The sequence below is a fragment of the Rhinopithecus bieti genome, unplaced genomic scaffold (genome assembly GCF_001698545.2).
Source record: "Rhinopithecus bieti isolate Rb0 unplaced genomic scaffold, ASM169854v2 scaffold_13313, whole genome shotgun sequence".
Classification (NCBI taxonomy): Eukaryota; Metazoa; Chordata; class Mammalia; order Primates; family Cercopithecidae; genus Rhinopithecus; species Rhinopithecus bieti.
The window spans coordinates 491522-514616 of record NW_016807444.1 but is presented as its reverse complement, the minus strand read 5'-3'; the positions used below and the strand labels follow the sequence as shown (position 1 = coordinate 514616).

The following is a 23095-nucleotide window of genomic DNA, read 5'->3' as shown; positions in this document are numbered from 1 at the left end:
TGAAAATAAAAATTGCATATATTTATTGTGGACAACATGTTTTCAAATACATATTACGGAATGTCTAAACTGAGCTAATTAACACATGCATTACCTTACATACTTATCAATTTTTTTTTTTTGTGGTAAAACACTTAAAATTTACTTTCATAGCAAATTTCAAGAATACAATATATTATTATTAGCTATATTCACCATGTTATATAATGGATCTCTTGAACTTATTTCTCCTAACTGAAAGATTGTATCCCTCTACCAACATCTCTAAAACTTCACTCCTGATCTTTCACTTTCCTTATGGTATCATTTATAATACACAAAGTTTTTAATTTTGATAAAATCTAATTTATTGACTTTTTAAAATTTCCTCTTGGGCTTTCAGTACGAGATCTAAGCTATTTCCTAAACCAAAGACATGAAGTTTTACTTCTATGTATTTTTCTAAGATTTTAATAATGTTAGCTGTTACATTTGTTCTGTTGTCCTTTTTGAGTTAATTTTTCTGTGTGCTATGATGCTAGTGTTCATACTTTTGCATGTTTATATCCACTTGTCCTAGTTCCATTTGTTGAACAAACTACATTTTCTCAACTAAATTTTCTTGTCACCCTTATTAAAAATCAGTGACTAGACTTGCTCTTCCAGAAAGATGGCATAGACATACTTCTCTCCATTTCTCGTGCTACAAACAACTAAAAACCCTCTGTGTTATATATGAAGCCAATAATGAGAGGTGAGGAAAAAAAGACAGATTGACTAGTGAACTTGACATCTAAAGAACAAAATTTTGCTAGTTCTCTGGAATTTCCTTTTGCTTCAAGTATCTCAGTCTCAGGCTTAAATAAGCCAGTAACTTGGAAATGACACAGTCATAAAAAGCACCAATAAAAGCCTGCTTTCTCTACCCAAAGGACCAGGAAAATGGAAAAATAGAAAGACAAAAAAACTTTGAGTTGATATGTGTCCTATACCAACCAAACAACACAGAAAAACATGTGGCTTCCACCCCTATCCACAACAACAGCAAAAAAAGACTGAGTGGGGAGCTGGTACTTTCAGGCTTGCCAGGCTACAAGAAAGTGTTCCAACACCCTCACTGTGGTGGTGCTTGAAAGAGCTGGAATACTCCTCTCTGCTAGCCAGTAATGAGACCTCTTCTTACTACAGTGTCGGTATAAACACTGGATCCTGGACTTTCACACCCACTTCCTAGTAACAAGGTAGTACTTCTTCTGCTTCCTGTTGGGATGATGTCAAAAGAGGTCTAGTGTTCAGAGTGGTCACCAGCACCCAATTACAACAATGTGACTCCCTGGGTTGTTAAGGGATGCCAATTAGGGAACATGGACTTCTCCTTCGACCAGACAACAATGAGGTAATCCTCCTTTTCCCATTCAACTGCTGGGATAGTCTCAGAAAAAGACACATACACTGGTAATGTAATACAATCCAGAGTTCCTTAGCATAATATGAAAACATCCCGATTGCAGTTAAAAAACTCACTTGTCATCCAAAAAACCAACAAGATATCAAACTAAGTAAAAAAAAAAAATTGAATGGCAACCCTAGATGATAGAGATTTTAAACTTATCTCACAAAGATTTTAAAGCAGCCTTGCTAAAAACGCATCGACAAACAGCACAGGCACACTTAATTCCCTTTTTTTTTTTAATCAAAAGTGTCAGCAAAAAAAATTTAGAAGTCTCAGCAAAGAATACAACATGTAAGGAGGAACCAAATGAAAATCTAAGAAAAGTATAATAAGTAGTACGAAAAGCTCAATTAATGGGATCAACAGCCAAATAGAGGGAACAAAGAAAATAATCTAAGAATTGAAAACAGAAAATAAATTACTCAATCTGAACAACAGGAAGAAAGTAGGCTAAAAAAATGGATAATGCATTAAGAACCCCGTAGGACTAAAATAAAGAATGTAAAATTTGTGTCGTTGGAATTATAAAAGGAGAAGGGAAGGAGAGCAGGACTAAAGACATACTCAAACAAAAAAATGACTAAAATATTTCTAAATTTGGCAAGAGTCAAACCTACAGATTGCAAAAACTGAGTATACCCCAAAATGGATAAACCAAAATAAATCCATGCATACACATCTTAAATAGAAAACTAAAGAAAAAAAAGTATTACAAGCAGCCAGAGACAAAAGGACCCCAAGCCTATAGGTGAAAAGGATAAAAGATACAGAAGCACTCAACAACATGGTTGACCAACAGATGTAATTAACACTTATAGAACACTTTACTCACAATATTGTAATATCCAACAGGATGTAATTGACATTTATAGAACACTTTACTCACAGCATTGTAACATATATTCCTTTCAAGTATCAAAGGAACAATCTAAGGTGTCATGTAAATAACCAAAAAAAAAAAAAAAAAAAAAAAGGAGAAGGAGGAAAATTAAATCCAGAGCAAGGAGTAGAAAGTAAGTATAGGAAAAAAAAACCGAACATTTGAAAACAAAATAACAAAATGAGAAAACAATAAGGAAATATTATTGAAACAGTTTGTTTCTTTGAAAAGATTAGTAAAATTGACATACCACTAGTAAAGCTGACAAGGAAAAAAAATAGACGAGACAGATTACCATTGTATTAGTTTGTTCTTGCACTGCTATTTAAAGAAATACTCGAGACTGGGTAATTTATAAAGAAAAAAGTTTTAATTGGCTTATGGTTCTGTAGACTGTACAGGAAAGAAAGTATGGCAGCATCAGCTTCTGGGAGGCCTCAGGAAGCTTACAATCATGGTGGAAGGTAAAGGAGTAGCGAGATATTTACATGGGAAGAGCAGGAGCCAGGGTGGGGGTGGGATGCTACGCACTACTAAGCAATCAGATCTCTTGAGAATTCACTCACTGTCGCTAGGACAGTACCAAGGGGGATGGTGTTAAACCATGAGAAACCACTCCATATGATTCAATCACTTCCCATCAGGCCCCATCTCCAGCACTGAGGATATAATTTGATTTGGTGAGGACATGGATCCAAACCATATGACCAATATTAGGAATAAAAGGAGGGATATCACTACAGTTCCTACGGACATTAAAAACATAATAAAGGCATACTATTAATAACTCTATACACGTCAGTTGGACAACTTAAGACAAAATGCACCAATTCCTTAAAAGAAAAAACACACCAATTCCTCTGATATGAAATAAATATTGCAAAGAGCCCTATAACTACTAAGAAAATAGAATTCACAATTACAAAAATGCAAAGAAAAGAGAAATCTCCTTACCCAGATGGTTTGACTGTATAATTCTATCAAATGTTTCAGAATAACTAGCCATCTTATTCTAGAAAGAATAGCAAGGAAACTTTCCAATTCATTTTATGAAGCAGGCCTCACAGTCCTGATATCAAAACCATATAAATCCAGTAAATAAAAGAAAACTGAAGATCAGTACACCTAGAGAGTATAAATCTCTAAGCAAAATATCAGCAAATGGAACTCAACAATGTGTAAAAAATAATTATAACACGACCAAGTAGGGCTTATTGCAAAAGTGCAAGGATAGTTCTATATTCCAGAATCAACCAATGTCATCCACCATACTAAGAGGTTAAAGAAAAGAAGCATGTCATCCTAATACAAGGAAATATGTAACAGGTACACAGGTTGGAAATGGAAAAAAAAAAAAAAAAAAAAAAAAAAAAAAAAAAAAAAAAAAAAAAAACCTAAAACTATCCCTAGTTGCAGATATTTTAAGTGGCTATATAGCACATGTGCCCCTGAATCTAAAATAATATAAAATACCTAAAATAGAGATGATTAAGACAAAAAGTAGAAAATTTTATAGATTTAAAAAAAGACTACTGTACATAAGTGAGTTCACCTGGGTCACAGATACAAAGTAAATATCAGTTAAAATTCGTAATTTTTGTACAGTAGCAGTGAACATGTCAACATCTAAATTATCATTTACACTTATTAAGAAAATATAAAATACTTAGGTTTAAATTTAACAAGTCATGTCTAGGACTTCTATCCTGAAAACTATACAAAGTTAGTAGAAGAAGTTCAAGATGGGGATCTATATAAATGGAGAGACATGCTGAGCTGATGTACTGAAAGTCTCTTACAGTGAAACAACAATTATCCCCAAATTTACTTATAAATTTAATGCCTTTCTTCACAATATTTCAACAAGACTTTTTGTAGGCATAGACAACATTATTTTAAATTTTATTTCAAACTGCAAAGGAACTAGAATAGCTATATAATTTTTAAAAAAGAATAATACTGTGGGAAGATTTAGTATAGTTGATTTTGAAGCTTATGATGTAGCTACAGTAATCAAGACTTTGGCATTAGCAAAGAGGTGGACACATAGATCATTGGAACACAATAGGGAACCCCAAAAATAGACTCAAACAAGTATGCCAAACTAATTTTGAGAAAGGTATAAAAACATTTCATTTAAGGAAATATAGATTTTTTACCAAATGGTGCTGTATCATTTGGACATGCACAGGTAGGCAAAATTAATATTGACCTAAGTCTGATGCATAACCAAAAATTAAATAAACAGATCACAACTTAAATGTGAAACCTAAAACTCTTACACTTTTAGAAAAATAGATATAAGAAATCTTTAAAATCTAAGAATAGGTGAACAATACTTAGTCTTTATAGCAAAGCAGGATCCATAACAGGAAAAGTGATGACATGAAATTCATCAATATTAAAACTTTTGCTATGCCATACACTCTATGAAGAATATTAAAAGACCAGCTATTGAGTATCAGATAATATTTCAAAATCACAAACTGGAGAAGAGTACCTGCATCTAAAATATATAAAACCTTTCAAATTTAGCAGTTAAAAAATTTAATGATCCAGTTAGAAAATGAACAAAAGTGTTTTTTTAATACTTGAATGTGCATTTATGCTTATCTCAAAATAAGATTTTTAAAAAGAAGGAAACAATAAAGTTGCTTGATTCCCCTCTTGACTCCCCCACACTCAAATCAAATGTCTATATATGTAAAACTATATTTATAGACTCTTAATTTTATTCAATTAGGCTTATGTCCATCTTTATGCCACCAGTACCATGCTATGTAATTACTGTAACTTTGAAATACATTTTAAAGTAGAAAGTAGATATCATCTAATTTTTTTTCCAAATTGTTTTGGCTGTTTTGGTTCCCTTGCATCACATATGTTAATATACATTTTTGGCATCAACTTCTCAATGTTAGCAATTAAAAATAGCCACATTTGATTTTGCAAGGTACTGGTTGAATAAGTGGATCAATTTGGAGTCTATTTGCCTCTCAAAAATGTTGCCTTCCAATTGATGCAAAAAAGGATATCTATCATTTATTTACATATTCTTTCATGTCTTTCAACAATTTCTGTAGTATTTAGTATAAAAGTCTTGCTTCTCTCTTGTTAAATGTATGCCCAAATATCCTTCTTTGTGCTACTGTGCATGAATGCATTTTCTAATTTTATTTGTTGGATTGTGCATTGCTAAAATATAAAAATACTGTGAATTTTTGTACACCGATATTTAGCTTGCAACCTTGCTGAATTTGTTTTCATTCTAATAGTTTTAGTGTTTTTTTAGGGTTTTCTATATACAGGGATACCTCATTTTATTATGCTCTGCTTTATTGTGCTTTGAAGATATCTTTTTTTTTTTTAACAAATTGAAGTTTTGTGGTAATGCTATATGGACCAATTCGATAGGCACCATTTTCCCAACAGTATGTACTTATATTATTAGCATTTTTACAGCAGTAAGGTATTTTTTTAATTAAGGCATGCACATTTTTTAGACTAAATGCTATTGGGAACTTAATATACTATAGTATAGTGTAAATGTAGCTTTTATATGTGCTGGGAAACCAAAACATTCATGACTCACTTTATTGCAATATTTGCTTTATTACTGTGCTTTGGAATTGAGCCCACAGTATCTCTGAGGTGTGTCTATATAAGATCCTGCCATCATCAATATTTGTATTTCTTTCTTTGCTGTATGGTTCATTTTATTTATTTTTTTCTTATCTAATTTCCCTTGTTAGAACCTGAAGTATAAGGTTAAATACAAGTGCCAAGAATGAATATCCTTGTTCTGTTCCTGAGCTTAGAGGAAAAACCCTTAGTCTTTCACCATTAAATTTGATGGTGTCATCAGTTTAACATAGATGTTCTTTATCAGGTTGAAGATGTTCCATTCTATTTTTATCTCATTCCTGCATAAATGTCATTTGGTTATTACGTGTGATTATAATTTGCTGAATTCAGTTTTCTAGTATTTCATCAAGGATATTTTTATCAATATTCATAAGGAATATTGGTCAGTGGAATTTTACCTCGCATTGTCTTTGTTTTGGTATCAGAGTAAGATGTTCTTTAAAATTAGTTGGGAAGTGTTTCTTCCTTTTTTATTTTGTGGAAGAGTTTGTGGAAAGTTGGTCTTAATTTTTTTATGTGTTTAGTAAAACTCACCAATGAAGCTTTTTGGGCCTAGCATTTTCTTTGTACAATTATTATTATTTTTTTTTTAGTCACACATTCAATGTCTTATTGTAGTTCTATTCGTATGTTCTAATTCTTCTTCAGTTTATGGTTGGGGTCATTCTAGGAATTTGTTCATTTCATTTGAATAATCTAACTTTTTAATTCATAGAATTCCTTATAACCCTTATTTCCATAAGGTTTGTAGTTATGTGCTCTCTATTATTCTTGATTTTAGTAACTTGTCTTCTCTCTTTCTGTTCTTGGTTAGTCTAGATAGTTTTGTCAATTTGCTGATCTTTTCAAAGAATCAACATTTGGTTTTGAGAACTTTTTTCTGTTGTCTTTGTATTTTCTATATCATTTCTATCTGCTTTGCTGGTTGCAGTGTTCTATAGATGTTAGTGAGGCCTAGTTGACTTCTGGTCTTGCTCGAGTATTTTATATCTTTGCTGATATTCTGCTTTGCTGTTATATCCATTACTGAAAGCAGAGAATTAAAGGCTCCAAATATTATTTTTGAAATATATACTCATCCATTCAATTAAGTCATTTTTTCCATGTATTTTGAGGATCTCTTGTTAGGTACAAATATTTTCATGATCCTTTTTTTTTATTAATATGGTCTACCATATGACTATAAAAGTATTTGTTTACCTTTGTAACATTTTTGTGTTGTCTGTTTGATATGATATGAGGTTAGTCACTCCAGCTAAATTTTCATAACTGCTTACATATTATATATTTTGCCATCAATTTATTTTACTTTCATTTGTCTTGTGTCTTTATACCAAAAATATGTCTCTTGAATAATAATTTTCATCCATCTAGCAACACCTGTCATTTAACTGGAGTGTTTATTCCATTTATATTTGATGTTATTACTAACGAGGCAGAACTTATTCTTGTCATTTGCTATTTGTTTGCTATACACCTTATATGTTTGTTCTTTCCCTTCATTACTGCCTCATTTTTTTTTTGTTTAATACTTTCTAGTGTACAATTTTAATTCCTCTGTTGTTTCTTTTAATATGCTTTTGAGATATCTTCTTATTTGTAGTGCTGTGGATTACAATTAGCTTCTTACTTCAACATTCTAGTTCAGATTAATACTAACTTAATTTCCAAAACATACAGAATATTTGCAGCAATGTACTTCCATTCCCTCCCCATTTTTATAGTAGCATTTTATTTTTATTGTCAGATTATCTATACATTATAAACTATTCAGAAATGTTTTACAATTACTGTTTTGCAGTTTAAAATTATATAGGAAAATAAAACAGTTACAAATATACATTTTTTGTTTTCTTGATGTTCGCCTAGATAACTGCTTTGCTGGTACTCTTTGTTTATGTAGATTTGAATTACTGCATCATGCTTTTCCCGAAGGACTCATTTTAGTTTTTCTTGTAAGACTGGTCGGATAGTGATGCATTTTAGCAGTTTTATTTTTTTCAAATATTATTATTTCTGCTTCATTTTTGAGAGCATTTTTGGTTATAGATTTTCTTGTTAATGTTCTCTTGTTTTCATTCCTTTAAACATGTAATTCTACAACTTTTGGCCTTAATCATTGTTAATCTTCTATATGCTTGATTTATTTTTCCTCTTGGTGCTTTCAAGATTCTCACTTTGTCTTTCAGCAGTTTGACTGTGATGTGTCTGGGTGTGGATCTCTTTATGTTATTTTTCCTGGATGTGTAGATTAATGTTTTGAAATAATATTTGAAAGTATTTGACCACTGATTTTTTTTTCCCCAAAATATCCTTTCTGACCTCACCTCTTGCATCTTTTTCTGGGACTTCAATTATGCAGATCTTGGTATGTGTAATGATGTCCCAAAGGTCTGTGAGGCTCTTCTTATTCATGTTCATTATTTTCTCTTTATGTTCCCTAGAGAGGATAATCTCAGCTGAATTATCTTTAAGTTTACTGATTCTTCTTCATGAAGCTCAAACTTGTTGCTTAATTCCTTTAGTGAATTTTCTATTTTTCAATTATTTAACTTTTCAACTGCAGAATTTCCATCTGGTTATTTTAAGTTAATTTATCATTAATATTATTTATTTGGTGAGACATTATTTGTACCTTTTCAATTAATTCCTTATTTATTTAATTCTTTAAACATACTTGTAGTAGCTAACTTAAAATCTTTGTCATATATGTCCAATTTCTGAACTTCAAAAATAGTTTCTAACCACTGATTTTTAAAATGAGCCATACTTTCCAGTTTCTTAGCATGTGTCATGATTTTTGTTGAAAACATGGTATCTTAGTGCAGGAAGTGGTGGCTCATGGCTGTAATCCCAGCACTTTGGGAAGCTAAGGTGGACAGATCGGTTGAGTCCAGGAATTTGAGCCCAGCCTGGGCAACATGATGAAATTCCATATCTATAAAAAAATACAAAGATTAGCTGGGCATGGTGGAGCACGCCTGTAGTCCCTGCTACTTGGGAGGTTGAAATGGGAGGATGGCTTGAGCATGGGAAGGTTGAGGCTGCAGTGAGTCGTTATCACGCCACCACACTCCAGCCTGGGTGGCAGTGAGACCCTGTATCAAAAAAAAAAAAAAAAAAAAAAAAGAAAGAAAGAAAGAAAAAGAAAACATGGTATTTTAAATACTAGAATGTACCGTCAGTGGAAATCATATTCTCACCCTCCAGGTGTTGTTGCCTGTACCTGTTTTTCTTTGTTTTGATATTTGTTCATTTATTGACTTTCCCAGGTTAATTCTGTAATGTCTCCATTCTTTCTAGTGCATGGCGAACCTAGTCTCTACTCAGTTACCAAATTATAAGTCAGATATTTCCTCAAATATCATAAACAAATCAATACATCTTTCATCTTATCCCAAAAGTTTTTCTCTCTGGTGTGTTTGTGTGTGTGTGTGTGTGTGTGTGTGTGTGTGTGTGTGTGTGTTTGAGCACAACTTCAACATTACAACAATTTACAAGTTTGTCTTAGCTTTCACTTCTTTTTTAGGCAGGATCTCAGGTCATCCGTAAGTGAGACTGGTTCTCTCTCAGCTTAGCATTCACACAGGCCTGCACATGCACGTAACCTTGTGAATATGGTAGAGCTTTTCAAATCCCCCTATGAGCAAGTCTTTCCCCAGACCTCCCTTTTATGTTTTGGCCAGGCTCTTGTTCCAATTTACACAGCAGCTTCAGGCAGTTGCAATGTTAAACAGTTATTTCAACTTTCTTTAAAATAAATGATCTGGGAATAGGGCTCTAACCATGGAGAAATCTCCATATCAGGCCAAATAACAGCAACATGTGTAAATTTAGTTTTCCAGGGGGATGTAAGATAGGCTAAACAGTGACAGTCTTCTGGGCAAGGGGAAAGGAATGTGTTGAGGAGCACAATCTGATCTATTCCCTCTAGTTGCTGAGAGGCTGTTTTGCACAGCTACCAGGGATGGGAGGCTGCTGGTTTTCAAGGTTCCTACTGGGAAGAGGGGCATGGGAGTAGTTGAGTTACAGTGCTATATTCCATGCCATTATTCGTAGGGTTCAGCGGTTTTCTTGAAAAAACACCCCTTGTATTAATTCCAGATTTAGGATAAATCCCATAGCTCTGGAAAAAATAGAGTTTGACCATTTTTGCCAGTATATTTGTTGCTTTTAATGCATGGGACTCTATATGGAGGCCTTCTCTCTGCCATTCCAGAAGTGCCACCAGATACAAGTCATTTTATTCAATAAAAAGTAATACATTATCACTAATTTTCCTATTCTGCATATAGTCTCATAAAATGAGAAAATGTTCTCCTAACAGCGGGATGTCAGCTGTCCAATTGAAAAAATAAAGAAAATCACAGAAAAATACTACTCTCTAATTTGAAATACTTTAGCTTTTATAAGTCAGTTGTGTTTTATATAAGCTCTTGGGTGGCAGTGGGAAATCCAGCTGGGACTTAGACTTTTTGAAGCTATTCAATTATGCTTGACATAATTCCTCATATTCATTCTCAAACTTTCAAACTTAGGTACAACCTAAGGAAATAATTTTTGCTTTCTGAGTTAATTTGTATTTCTACCACTAATGCCATATTTTTATTGAGTGATTCCTAGATTTTCCTATAATATATAAGACTGAATTGACTCAAATATCAAAAGGTTTGAAGGTAAAAGCTTAAAATGTCATTCTCATGAATTTAGAATGGGTTATAAACTTTATAAAATAAATTGTCTGAACTGTATAGAATTAATTTTGTGTGAAAATAAGAAACTTAATAAAATCAGAAGAACACAGTGGCATAAATGTCTGAAATAAAGTTTACTTAATAGTAGCAGATAATTTGTATTAGTTAATAATTCAGAGATCCAAATGAAGAGACATACACAAATAAGTTTTATAGATAAAACACTTACACATTTCTTCACCTTTAAAATGTAGAGTCTACTAATATGTACCCACAAGCTTATTGTAGAGATTTCATGAAATAATATATGTTCCTTGACAATAGAAATTTCAGAATAAATGAATATTCTGGAGGCAGCTTTTGCTGTTGCTTCTTGTTGTTTAATTTGTAGACAAATCAGTTACCCTGATTAAAAAAAAAAAAAAACTGTGTTATTATCATTGTAGATGTTATAGTGAGGATCATCAGAAAAAAAGAAAAAACTAGAAATAATGGAAAGCAGATTGTTCTCTCACAATCAAACCAATAAATCAACATATTAAGGATATTAATATAATTAATGTAACAACATGGTCACTTTAAGAAGACAAAATGGCATCTGGGTCAGCTGGATTTATAGCCAACTGAACTCTATCAACATGTTCAAAGAAAGACTGTGTCAGAAACAAGGAGACTTTTTCACTTATTAAACTGTAAAATGTGGAGTCTAAGATGTGAACATTAGCATTACTTATTGTAATTATATCCCATAAGGTAAATACCACTGCATTCTGGAGATAACCATGAAAAACTAGCCAAGTTAGGTGCTATGAAACATTTGAAATGTACACATAATCCGTCTTATTTAAAAGAGGTGTTTTTTACTTGTTTTTTCTAAATTAATTTTAAATATCATATAATTTAAGATGTCTTCTTATTTGGATTTGCTATATAGAGCAATATGTTAGGAAGAAATATTGGCACTGTAGTTTTTCATCTCACACTCTGTGAGTTTATTTATTGTAAGTCTACCCTGATGGACAGACTCCTCACCCTCTGTCACTTATTCCATTTTCTCATAATCTGAGGCTAAGATCTACACTTGGAATTATGACACATTCACTTAGGAAACTTTCTGGGACTGGGAGACCCTTTTAGGAGATAGCAGGTGAGTTTGCCTAAACAAACTCTTGTGGCACTGAATTCCAATACTTTTTCTACAATGACTGCATATAGAACTCTTTTCTACCACACAACTCTTTTCATCAATGGGGAATTACGGGATGAGGAATAGACTGAGAAACTTGAGCGTAAGACTGTATTAGTCTGTTTTCATCCTGCTGATAAAGACATACCCAAGACTCGGCAATTTACAAAAGAAAGAGGTTTAATGAACTTACAGGTTCACATGTCTGGGGAAGCCTCATAATCATGGTGGAAGGCAAGGAGGAGAAAGTCACATCTTACATGGATGGCAGCAGGTAAAGAGAAGAGTTTGTGCAGAGAAACCCCCCTTACAATGCCATTAGTTCTTCTGAGACGTATTCACTATCATGAGAACAGCATGAGAAAGACCTGCCCGCATGACTCAACTACCTCTCACTGGGTCCCTCCCACAACATGTGGGAATTCAGGATGAGATTTGGGTGGGGACACAGTCAAATCTTATCATTCTGCCCCGGTCCCTCCCAAATATCATGTCTTCATATTTCAAAACCAATCTTGCCTTTCCAACAGTCTCCTCAAATCTTAAGTCATTTTAGCATTAACTCAAAAGTCCATAGTCCAAAGTCTCATCTGACACAAGGCAAGTCCCTTCTGTCTTTGAGCTTGTAAAATCAAAAGCAAGTTTGTTACTTCCTAGATATAATGGGGGTACAGGCATTGGGTAAATACAGCTGTTCCAAATAGGAGGACTTGGCAGAAGCAAAGGGGCTACAGGCCCCATACAAGTCCAAAATCCAAAAGGGCAGTCAAATATTAAAGCTCCAAAATGATCTCCTTTGACTACATGTCTCCTATCTGGGTCATGCTGATGCAAGATGTGGGTTCCCATGGTCTTGGGCAGTTCCACCCCTGTGGCTTTGCAGGGTACAGCCTCCCTCCTGGCCGCTTTCATGGGCTGATATTGAATTTTTGTGACTTTTCCAGGGGAACGGTGCAGTCTTTCAGTGGATCTACCATTCTGTGGTCTGGAGGATGGCGGCCCTCTCTCATAGCTCCAGTAGGTGGTGCCCCAGTAGGGGCTCTATGTGGGGGCTCCAACACCACATTTCTTAATGCACTTCTCTAGCAGAGGTTCTCCGTGAAGACTCTGCCCATGCAGAAAACTTTGGCTGGGCAGCCAGGTGTTACCATACATCTTCTGAATTCTAGGTGGTGGTTCCCAAACCCCAGTTCTTTACTTCTGTGCACTCTCAGGCTCAACACCACATGGAACTGCCAAGGCTTGGGGCTTCCATTCTCTGAAGCGATGCACCAAGGTCTACGTTGTCCCCTTTCAGTCATGGCTGGAGCAGCTGGGGCACAGAGCACTAAGTCCTGAGGCTGCACACAGCACAGAGACCCTAGGCCCAGCCCATGAAACCATTTTCTCCTAAGTCTTAAGGCCCTTAATAGGAGGGGCTGCCATGAAGTCTTCCGACATGCCCTGGATACCTTTTCCCCATTATGTTGAGGATTCACATTCTGTCCACGTAACTTACGCAAATTTCTGCAGCCAGTTTGAATTTCTCCTCAGAAAATGGTTTTTCTTTTTTATCACATTGTCAGGCTGCAAATTTTGTGAACCTTTATGGTCTGCTTCCCTTCTGAATGCCTTTAACAGCACCCAAGTCACCGCTTGAATGCTTTGCTGCTTAGAAATTTCTTCCACCAGATATCCTAAATCATCTCTCTCAAGTTCAAGATGAGATTTGCGTGGGGACACAGCCAAACCATGTCAAAAGACTGATTCCCTCTTATTAACCGTAAAATATAGTATTCATTCATTCATGTATTGATAAAACACAATAGAAATATTGGTTAGTGATAAAAAGAAGAAAGTTACTGGAGAAACTTTTGGAGGAACATACATAATTTTACAATTTAAAATGTATCATCTTTTATATTTATTTTCTAGTGACAAAAGCAAGCATTCAAAAGAAATTAATTTAAATTAACATTCAGTGCTTAGGTTTTTCTTTTATTGCTAAAATGTTAGTAGCCCAAATAATTTGATATATAAACATCTATAAAAGAACATGTGAATAAAATTTATGTTGTTTTACCCACTATTTCCCTTGACTCTGAAAAGTGTTTTGGTTTAGTTAAAAGATACTTTTATAAGTACATTCATGTTGTTAATTTATGAGTAATGCAAATGAGGTCATTTTGAAAACTTATAGTGCAAAGTATCTGCTGGGGTCCTTCAGTTAATCAAAACACATTAAACTTTATTCTAATAGGATCAGGTTGAGCCTTGAGCAAATTTGGAGCTGCAAATAGATTGAGGAGTTTATATTATTGGATAATCCAGTAGGTAATTTGTTGGCCACTAGTAAAATAATAGTAGTTTGAATAACAATTGAGTAATTTGAGCCATTTGGTTATATTATTTTACCATTTATCTATTCATTCTCTTTTATTGAAGAGTGTTCAATGTCTACAGTGAATTACACTAAGCCTTGAGGATATAATAATATAGGCAAGGCCTCAAATCTCATGAAACTAATAATTTCAGACAGTGATTAGGGCTTCAAAAACTGAATGAGGGTAAAGTAATAGTCACTGAAATGGGGTAAGATGGTCAAAAGGACTTCTCTAAATTAAAAAATGTAAGCCAGTCATAGAGCTGGGCATGGTGGCTCATGCCCATAATCCAAGCACTTTGGGATGCTGAGGTGGGTGAAGAACACTTGAGGTCAGGAGTTCCAGACCAGCCTGGCCAACGTGGTGAAACCTTGTCTAAAATACAAAAATTAGCCGGGTATGGTGGCGGGCACCTGTAATCCCAGCTACACAGGAGGCTGAGGCATGAGAATTACTTGAACCGAGGAAGTGGAGGTTGCAGTGAATTGAGATCACACCACTGCACTCCAGTCTGGGCACAAAGTGAGACTCTACCTCAAAACAAACAAACAAACAAAAAACAGTATAAATGAAGGTTTTTATAATAATAATGCATTGAAAATCTCAATATGGCAAAATGTTAGCTCTCCCCAGTTTATCTATAGAATCAAAATAATCCCAATCAAAATTTTAGCAGTTTATTTTGTAAATTGATTCTAAAATGCGTATGTAAATGCTAAACTTTTAAAAAGCGAGAGCAGTTTTGAAGAAAAAGAATGATGCTGAAGGACTTTCACTACCAAATATAACAATTAGCTCATTATGAAGCTAGTTAAGATAGTGTGGTATAGACCAATGGAACAGAACATCTCTAAACAGGCCTACACAAAAACCCATGTTTAATTTATGACAAACTGAAGTATGGGTCAAAAAGAGTGTCTTTTTTATAAATGGTTCTGGGTAATTTGGATATCTAAATAGAAAATAAATTAATCTCTATCCCTCTCTCCCACCACCAAAAATTATGTGTTCCTAATGTGGATGTGATAAGTAAACCAATACAATTTGAGAAGATAGGAGAATTTCATCATGACTTCAGGATAGAAATGCATACATATATAATAAATTTATGAGTAAAAGTTTAGAAAATTACACAAATCTGAGGATAATGGTCACTTTGATGAGTAATGAAAGATATTGTGATTAAAACTAATGAAGGCATTGTAAAAAGTTGTGACAGTGTTAGTTTTTGATATACTTACTGGTAGCATAAGTTTTCAGTTTGTAATTATTAAATTTTCATGTATGTACATTAATTTGATGCACATTTTATATATTTATTGTATTTATATTAAACATATTTTTTAAAAAAGCCTGTCTGAGGAGATATTATTTTCAAATTTTTATGTAAAATACTGCATAATTGGGATTATGCAAAAAAAATTGTTTCTCAGTATTATAAGTTCTTCTTATGAATATGTAGCTTTTCATTTCAATCAATATGAAATTTACAAGTTACATGCACTCACCCCAAATCTTTACAAAAATCTGTTATTCAAAAATTTGCCCAAAATTATAATACTAACCCTATTTGTCTCTGAGTTTCCTCAGTGTGGAAATTTGGAGAGTCATTTGGTTTGGACCAATAAATGGTAGATGAAAGTATTTATTCAGTCAAAAAGTGCTTACTGAATTTCTACTGAATGTCAGGCTTTGCCCAAACCACAATGGCATAAAGGCAAATTTCTGAAAGCCTTAGGAAAAACATTCATAAAAAATTACATTGTAAATAATGAATATTAGAAATGGAAGTATCAATAAAGAGAAGCAAAAGATAAATGACAAGTGACACTTTACCTTAATATCTAGTAAGTGATTGAATATGTTGAGGACTCTAATGAGCAGGTATATATGTGTGCCCCACTCCTTCCTCCGTCTAGAAGAAGAAGTGGTTAGTAAACTCCAAAGAACTATTCCTAGGTCAGCTTCAAGAAATTTAAGAATCCAGTTTAGTACTCCAAAATTAAAGATGGAATATGGCTTAGCAAAATAAAAACAAAAATCAGTTATCTTTTATACAAGGTACATGGAGAGAAGTGCGGACTTTATATTGACAATAAGGAGTAGCCAAAGAATGCTATTGAATAAAGAAGTGACAAGATTGGGTTTGTTTGTTGTACAAATGACTTTAACAGCAACGTGGGGACCTGAATAGATGGGCAAATACAAGAAGTCTAGCAGGATAGATTCATTGCTCTTAAAATAGGATAGGATGCAGGAGATGAGGAAGAATTAAATCAAATCCACAGGATTTAGAATAGAAAAACAAAGAGGGGGCTAGAGATAGATTTAAGAGACAGTTGATAGAATGAACTAACGAGATTTGAGGATAAGCAAAGAATCCCAGAGGACACGGATGACTAGTTTCTACATAGTACGCTACATCTACACAGAGATATATAGCAAAGGGATGGAAATAGATAAATGAAGATATGCCTCTTTTATGGTCACCAGTATTGCTTACAGCTATGTCTGTGGTTGCCAAGAAGCCTGCAAAGTAGAGAAGACAGATGAAGACAGAAATCTAGTAAAGGAGTGGTTTTAGGAGAAGTTCATGAGATTAGGAAAGCAGGACATAATATGGAAACAATACGAAAAGATTTCCAAGAAATAACAACAATTAGCCATAACAAATGCACAAAGATGACAAAAACATTTTTTTCAAAAAAGAAGTGATTTTGAAAATGGAAAGGTCATGAGTAATTTTTGCAAGAGTCATGTCAACATAATTGGTCACAGAAGCTCAATTGCAGTGTTTTGTGAAGATGACTGGAAAAAGTAAACACAGGTGTGAATGTTGCTTGTCAGAAACCTTAGCACGCTCAAAAAATTAAAACATCATTAAACTACTACTATACATATAGTCATTGCATTATTTCTTGCTGAGTAGTAAAGGTGAAACATGGGCCTGATGTTTTTTGAAATCAATATTGTTAATCAAACTCTTGATGACAATGAGACACAAGTCACGTAAAATTTAGTTACTTTTCAAGTGTAAATAAACTGTTTAATTTTAAGTGCACATTAAAGGATAAGGTCTGAAAAACATAAGACATTTAGAAATTGTAAAACATGAATCTATGAAAAGTTGCAAAGCCAGTTTTTGAGGGCAGTTTTCCATATACTACATACTGACTTATCTAGATTTAGTTTTGTTTCTATGTGTTCTCATAGCAAAGTTTGCACACACGAATCATAATACTTTCTGTATTTCATAGCAATGGCCTAAATGTCCAGCTATCTCATGTTTTAGATTGTCAGCTCCCAGAAGACGAGCTGGGAAACTGTTCTTTGTATCATTTTACCCTTAAGGCATGAAATATGTGATGATAGATGAATGAATATAGGAAAACAATTATCAGAGGAGACAAGAGAAAAAGGAAGTGATGTTCCTCATGTACTATAAAGAACAATAAGGAATTGTGAATTTATGAGGACAATGAACAAGAATAACCAAAGTTGTTTCATTTAGAAATGTATTTACAAAGACAAATATAGATTCTAAGTGAATCACAATAGTAATCTTAACAGTAATCAGAGAAATTACAATAGCAATTACAAGAGTAACTACTTAATAATTATCAGAGAAATGCAAAAGAAAATAGTATCATAACTTTTTTTTGCCTTGCAAAATTTGCGTTTTAGCCTCTTGACATTGGCTTTGACAATTAATTTTGATATCGCTCCAAAAAGCTCAAGCTACAAAAGCAAAAGTAAATCAACAGAACAACATTAAGCTAAAAACATTCAGAACGATAAAGGAAACAATCAACAAAATAATAGGCAACTTATGGACTATGAAAAAATATTTTCAAACTACATTTTTGTTAAGGAGTTAATATATCCAGAATTATAAAGAATTCTTATAACTCAATAGCAGAAAAAACAGTAACCTGATTTTAAAAATGGGCAAAAGACCCAAACAGACATTTCTCTAAAGAAGATATAAAAATGGCAAAAAGGTATATGAAGAGATGCTCACCATCATTAATCTTTCGAGAAATGCAAATTTAAACCACTATAAGATATTGCCTTATGCCTGTAAGTGTGATTATTATCAAAAAGACAAGAAATAACAAGTGTTATCAGGGATGTGGAGAAAAGGAAACCCCAGTACACTATTGGTGGGAATGTAGATTAGCACAGCCTATGGAAAAACAGTATGGAGGTTCCTAAAGAAATTAAACATATTATATTAATAGAATCACTATATGACACAGCAACTCCTCTTCCAGGTATATACCAAAATGAGATACAATAACCACCTTGTAAAAATATCTGCACTCCCAAGTTTTTTGCAGCATTATTCACAATAGTCAAAATGTGGAAATAACCTAGATATACGTTGAGAGATCAATTGATAAAGAAAATGAAATATGTGTATATACATACACACACACAAAATGAAATCCTATTCAGCCTTAAAAGGGGATATATATCCCTTTTATATATACACAATGGAATATATTTTACACACACACACACACACACACACACACACACACACACACACACAAATCTTATTCAGCCTTAAAAAGGGAAATCCCACCATGTGCTACAACCTGGATGGACTTAGAGGACATTATGTAAAGTGAAATAAGCCAGACACAAAAATAAAAATACTGCAAGCGGGTGGATCACCTGAGGTCAGGAGTTCGAACCAGTCTGACCAACATGGAAAAACCCATTCTCTACTAAAAATACAAAATTAGCTGCGTGTGGTGGCACATGCCTGTAATCCCAGCTACTAGGGAGGCTGAAGCAGGAGAATTGCTTGAACCTGGGAGACGGAGGTTGTGGTGAGCCGAGATTGCACCATTGCACTCCAGCCTGGGCAACAAGAGCAAAACTCCATCTCAAAGAAAAAAAAAAAAATCTTAGTACACTCAGATAGGCGATGAAACAGTGATTTCCATGGATGAGCAGGAGTAAGGGGAAGAGAAGGTGGGGAGCTGTAGGTCATATAGCTGATATGTAAGATGAAAAAGTTTAGAGGCCTAATGTGCAACATTAGGACTAAAGTTAATGAAACTGTATTGTAGTAAGAATTTTTGTTAAATAAGTATATTTTAGCTGCTCTTGTCACACAAAATAGTAACTATGTGACATGATTGCTACATTAATGTATTTCATGATGGTAACCACTTTACTCTCTGTATGTATTCCACAGCATCAAGTTGTAAACTTCAAATAAACATGATAAAATTTCTTAAAAGCAAAATGAAAACAAAATTTGCCATTCAAAAATATCTAGTGTTGACAGAATTAGGGTTGAGGTTGAAAAACACTTCATACAATGGTGCTAGAAACATAAATTTTCATATGTATTAAGTATGGTTTCACTGTATCTATATAAATTTTCAGCAACCCCATTTCTGGGATTCCACCTCGGGAGGTATCAATCAAGTGCACAAGGATATATGCCTTTTGTGCACAAAGGATATATACTTTGTACAAGGATATGTGTACAAAACTGTTTTTACAAAGTTGTTCATTAGACCTTTGTAACCATAAAAATGAAGTTATCATTAGGAGAATGGTAAAATAAATTATACTATAGGCATACTATATGCTGTGTAGCTATACAGTCTTTCAAAGAAGAATGTAGTAGAAGTCTACATTTGTACCCAGAATAATGCCAGTGATTTTTTAAAATAGATATAACAATTCAGAAAAATATGCATAATATGACTGACATCATTTGAAAAATAATATAAATGCATATCTGCTTGTGCCTAGGAAAGGCCTAGTAAGATAAACACTGCACTGTTAAAAATGACCAGCCCTGTGAAGCATAAAAGAATGAGGGAAGATATTTTGCTTTATCATGTTTACTTCTGATTTTCAAATTTTAAAGTGAAAATGTAAACCTCCTTTTGGAAAAAAATGTACTTTATTATAGAGAATAATGCTATGTTTAATCTAACTTCGTGATAAACAGAAACAAAAATAAAAAGAATAATACAGATAAGGAAGTTTAAATATAGGTGTAATTCCTAATTTGTTTAAAAATAAAAGTACTTGAAATGCATGAATCAGCAGGCCCTTGAAGAATGAGTGGACAAAGCTGAGCATGTTATTTTAAGACATATGTCCTTTTTTAAAACTATCAGGGTTATGGGGCTTGAGAGTATATAAAACAGCCCATAGATCAGATGGTAGCTGAAGGGACTCATGCTTGCCTTTAGTTATGAAGTTCAAATTGGAAGCTGTTCAGGCAGAAAACTAATAGAAATGGGTGATAGCTAATTAACCTAAGGCTTCAAAGTAATTGCTCTGCAAGAAGCAATTTAAAAAGAGACCTTTTAGTTATTTATTTATTTTTGAAAATCATAAAATGCCCTATTTGACTTTTGGTGCATGAGCAAAATTATCTGAATATACACAAATATTGATTTTTTTTTAAAACCTCTTCTACCTGATCCAACTTCTTGGTCAATTTACAAAGAGACAAAATGATAACAAGAACTATGCTTTATATCACATAAACATACTGAATATCCCAGGCTTAAGACTTTGCCATATGGTAAGATGTAGGAAAAGATCCCTGTACTAAATTTTGCTCAGAGGATAGGATTATATTGGTCAGCCTAGCCCTGAGCCACATTTCTCATCACTGGAGTCAGCAGAGTCAGCTGCTCCAAAGTATATAGCTGTTTTGGCCACTTGAACCCAGGAGGTAGAGGTTGCAGTGAGACGAGATCATGCCACTGTAGTCCAGCCTAGGCGACAGAGCAAGACTCCATCTAAAAAAAAAAAAAAAAAAAAAAAGGCATATTACTGTTTAGTAGAGAAATGGCTCCCCTGGCAAAAACAAGGTGCTATTGTGAAAAGAACGTGGAATAAATGCAGCATCCCAAATCAGCCACTATCTGCCACAATCTACAACTCTGGCTTCTGAGGACTTCTATTCATCAGTCCTGTTACTTTAAAAAGTATCCATACTTACATAAAATATAATCATTTTTTCCCAAAGAAAGAAGCCCTAAATTTCCTGCATTTCTATGCCTAGTTCCAAACATAGATACTTTGGGTAGTATGGAGTTCTTTCCCTCAAAGTAGCTTATCATCTCTGATTTACAGCTTTCTGGCACTTCGGCTTCCTGTAGGACTCACAGATGAAGATAATATCATCTGGGTGAAGAGGTTCTCATGAGAACTTCTGATCCTGTTTAACTATCTCTAAATGCAAACTTTATTAGCATGTAGTCTACATAAAGACTGGGACCATCTTCTCTTACTGTTGTATTAATCTTAGATTTTGACATTACACAATATGCTACAGAATATTATATATTTGAAGAGGTCAGGCGCAGTGGCTCATGCCTGTAATCTCAGCACTTCGGGAAACCGAGGCGGGCGGATCACTTGAGTTCAGGAATTCGAGAACAGCCTGGTCAACATGGTGAAACCCTGTCTCAACTACAAATACAAAAATTAGCCGGGCGTGGTGGTGCATGTCTGTAATTCTAGCTACTTGGGAGGTTGAGGCTGGAGAATCACTTGAACCCTGGAGGCAGAGGTCTCAGTGAGCCAAGATCTGTCCACTCCACTCCAGCCTGGGCGACAGAGCAAGATTCTGTCTCAAATATAGATAGATAAATAGATAGATAGATAGATAGATAGATAGATAGATAGATAGATAATATATATATATATATATTTGAAGAGACAAATTGCTGAAAAAATACAGTAAGTTTTCTAGGTATTTCCAGGACTCATGCTCTCAGTAACTTAGACTTACCACGGAACAAATACAAAAGTTCTTAAGATGGGTGCTATCAGTTGTCCAGGATCCATTTATTTAACTTATTTCTGTCCTGACCTTCGGATTCACTCTGATGTGATTAACTTAGGATTCTGTTCATCATGAACTAAATATTTTAATGAAAGGTAGAGCCATTTCATAGGCTTAAAAAATTCCTCTTCTATAATCAGGGTGAGACAGATTTTCCTAAAACATGTGAGTTACAGGGTACAGATGTGAATATGTCAAAAAAACTAGCATGTGTTGCCAAGAAAAAATGTAGTTAATTCTTTGGGACCCAAAATGCATACAAAGATCTTTAAAATGTCAATGTTGTTTATGAGCTTCCACAGTGAGATTTAAAACTCTTTGAGGAAAGATACTGTGTTTTAGGATTGTGTTTGTCTGTAGGAACCTGTAATGGATAATGATTTAGATGTATGTGGATAATTTTATTTCATCAACTGATTTACAATGATTTATCTCAGTATATATTATAAATGATAAATCTTCTATTATTTTGTTTATTATATATTACATATGTATTTGTATATAGTGTCCAGCTCTTAAACTGCCATTTATAAAATTACTGTTAACTTTGGTCTTGGAAACACAATAGACTTTTAAAATAATATTATCTTCTGGATTATTCTTGATTTATATAATATTAATGTATGTTTGTTTGTCTTTTGTTGCAGGATTTATTTATACGTGTGGTGGAACTTTAAAAGGACTTAATGGCACTATAGAAAGCCCTGGTTTTCCATATGGATATCCAAATGGTGCAAACTGTACTTGGGTAATAATAGCAGAAGAACGAAATAGAATACAAATTGTTTTTCAGTCATTTGCTCTAGAAGAAGAATACGACTACTTATCATTATATGATGGACATCCTCATCCTACAAACTTTAGGACAAGGTTAGTGTATTTTGAATGGAAGACTGGAGAGAAAATATTTTCTGAGTAAAAGTAGTCTATTTTACAAAAGATGCTTAACATTTGTGATGCAATTATAATAAAGTTGTATTCACCAACTAATTATTATGTATTTGGAAGTATATCATCCCATGAACAAATTAGCTTGGTATCTCTGGCATCATACTGCT

General features: G+C 33.8%; 1 protein-coding gene across 1 annotated transcript in view; it reads left to right on the top strand.

Annotated features, from left to right (window-relative positions):
• Positions 1-23095, top strand: part of LOC108535757 (CUB and sushi domain-containing protein 3-like) — a 460532-nt gene that overhangs the window by 122651 nt on the left and 314786 nt on the right. The window contains exon 2 of the mRNA XM_017882026.1: positions 22685-22907. Coding sequence (XP_017737515.1) covers positions 22685-22907 — 223 coding nt within the window. The remainder of the gene's footprint in view (positions 1-22684; positions 22908-23095) is intronic.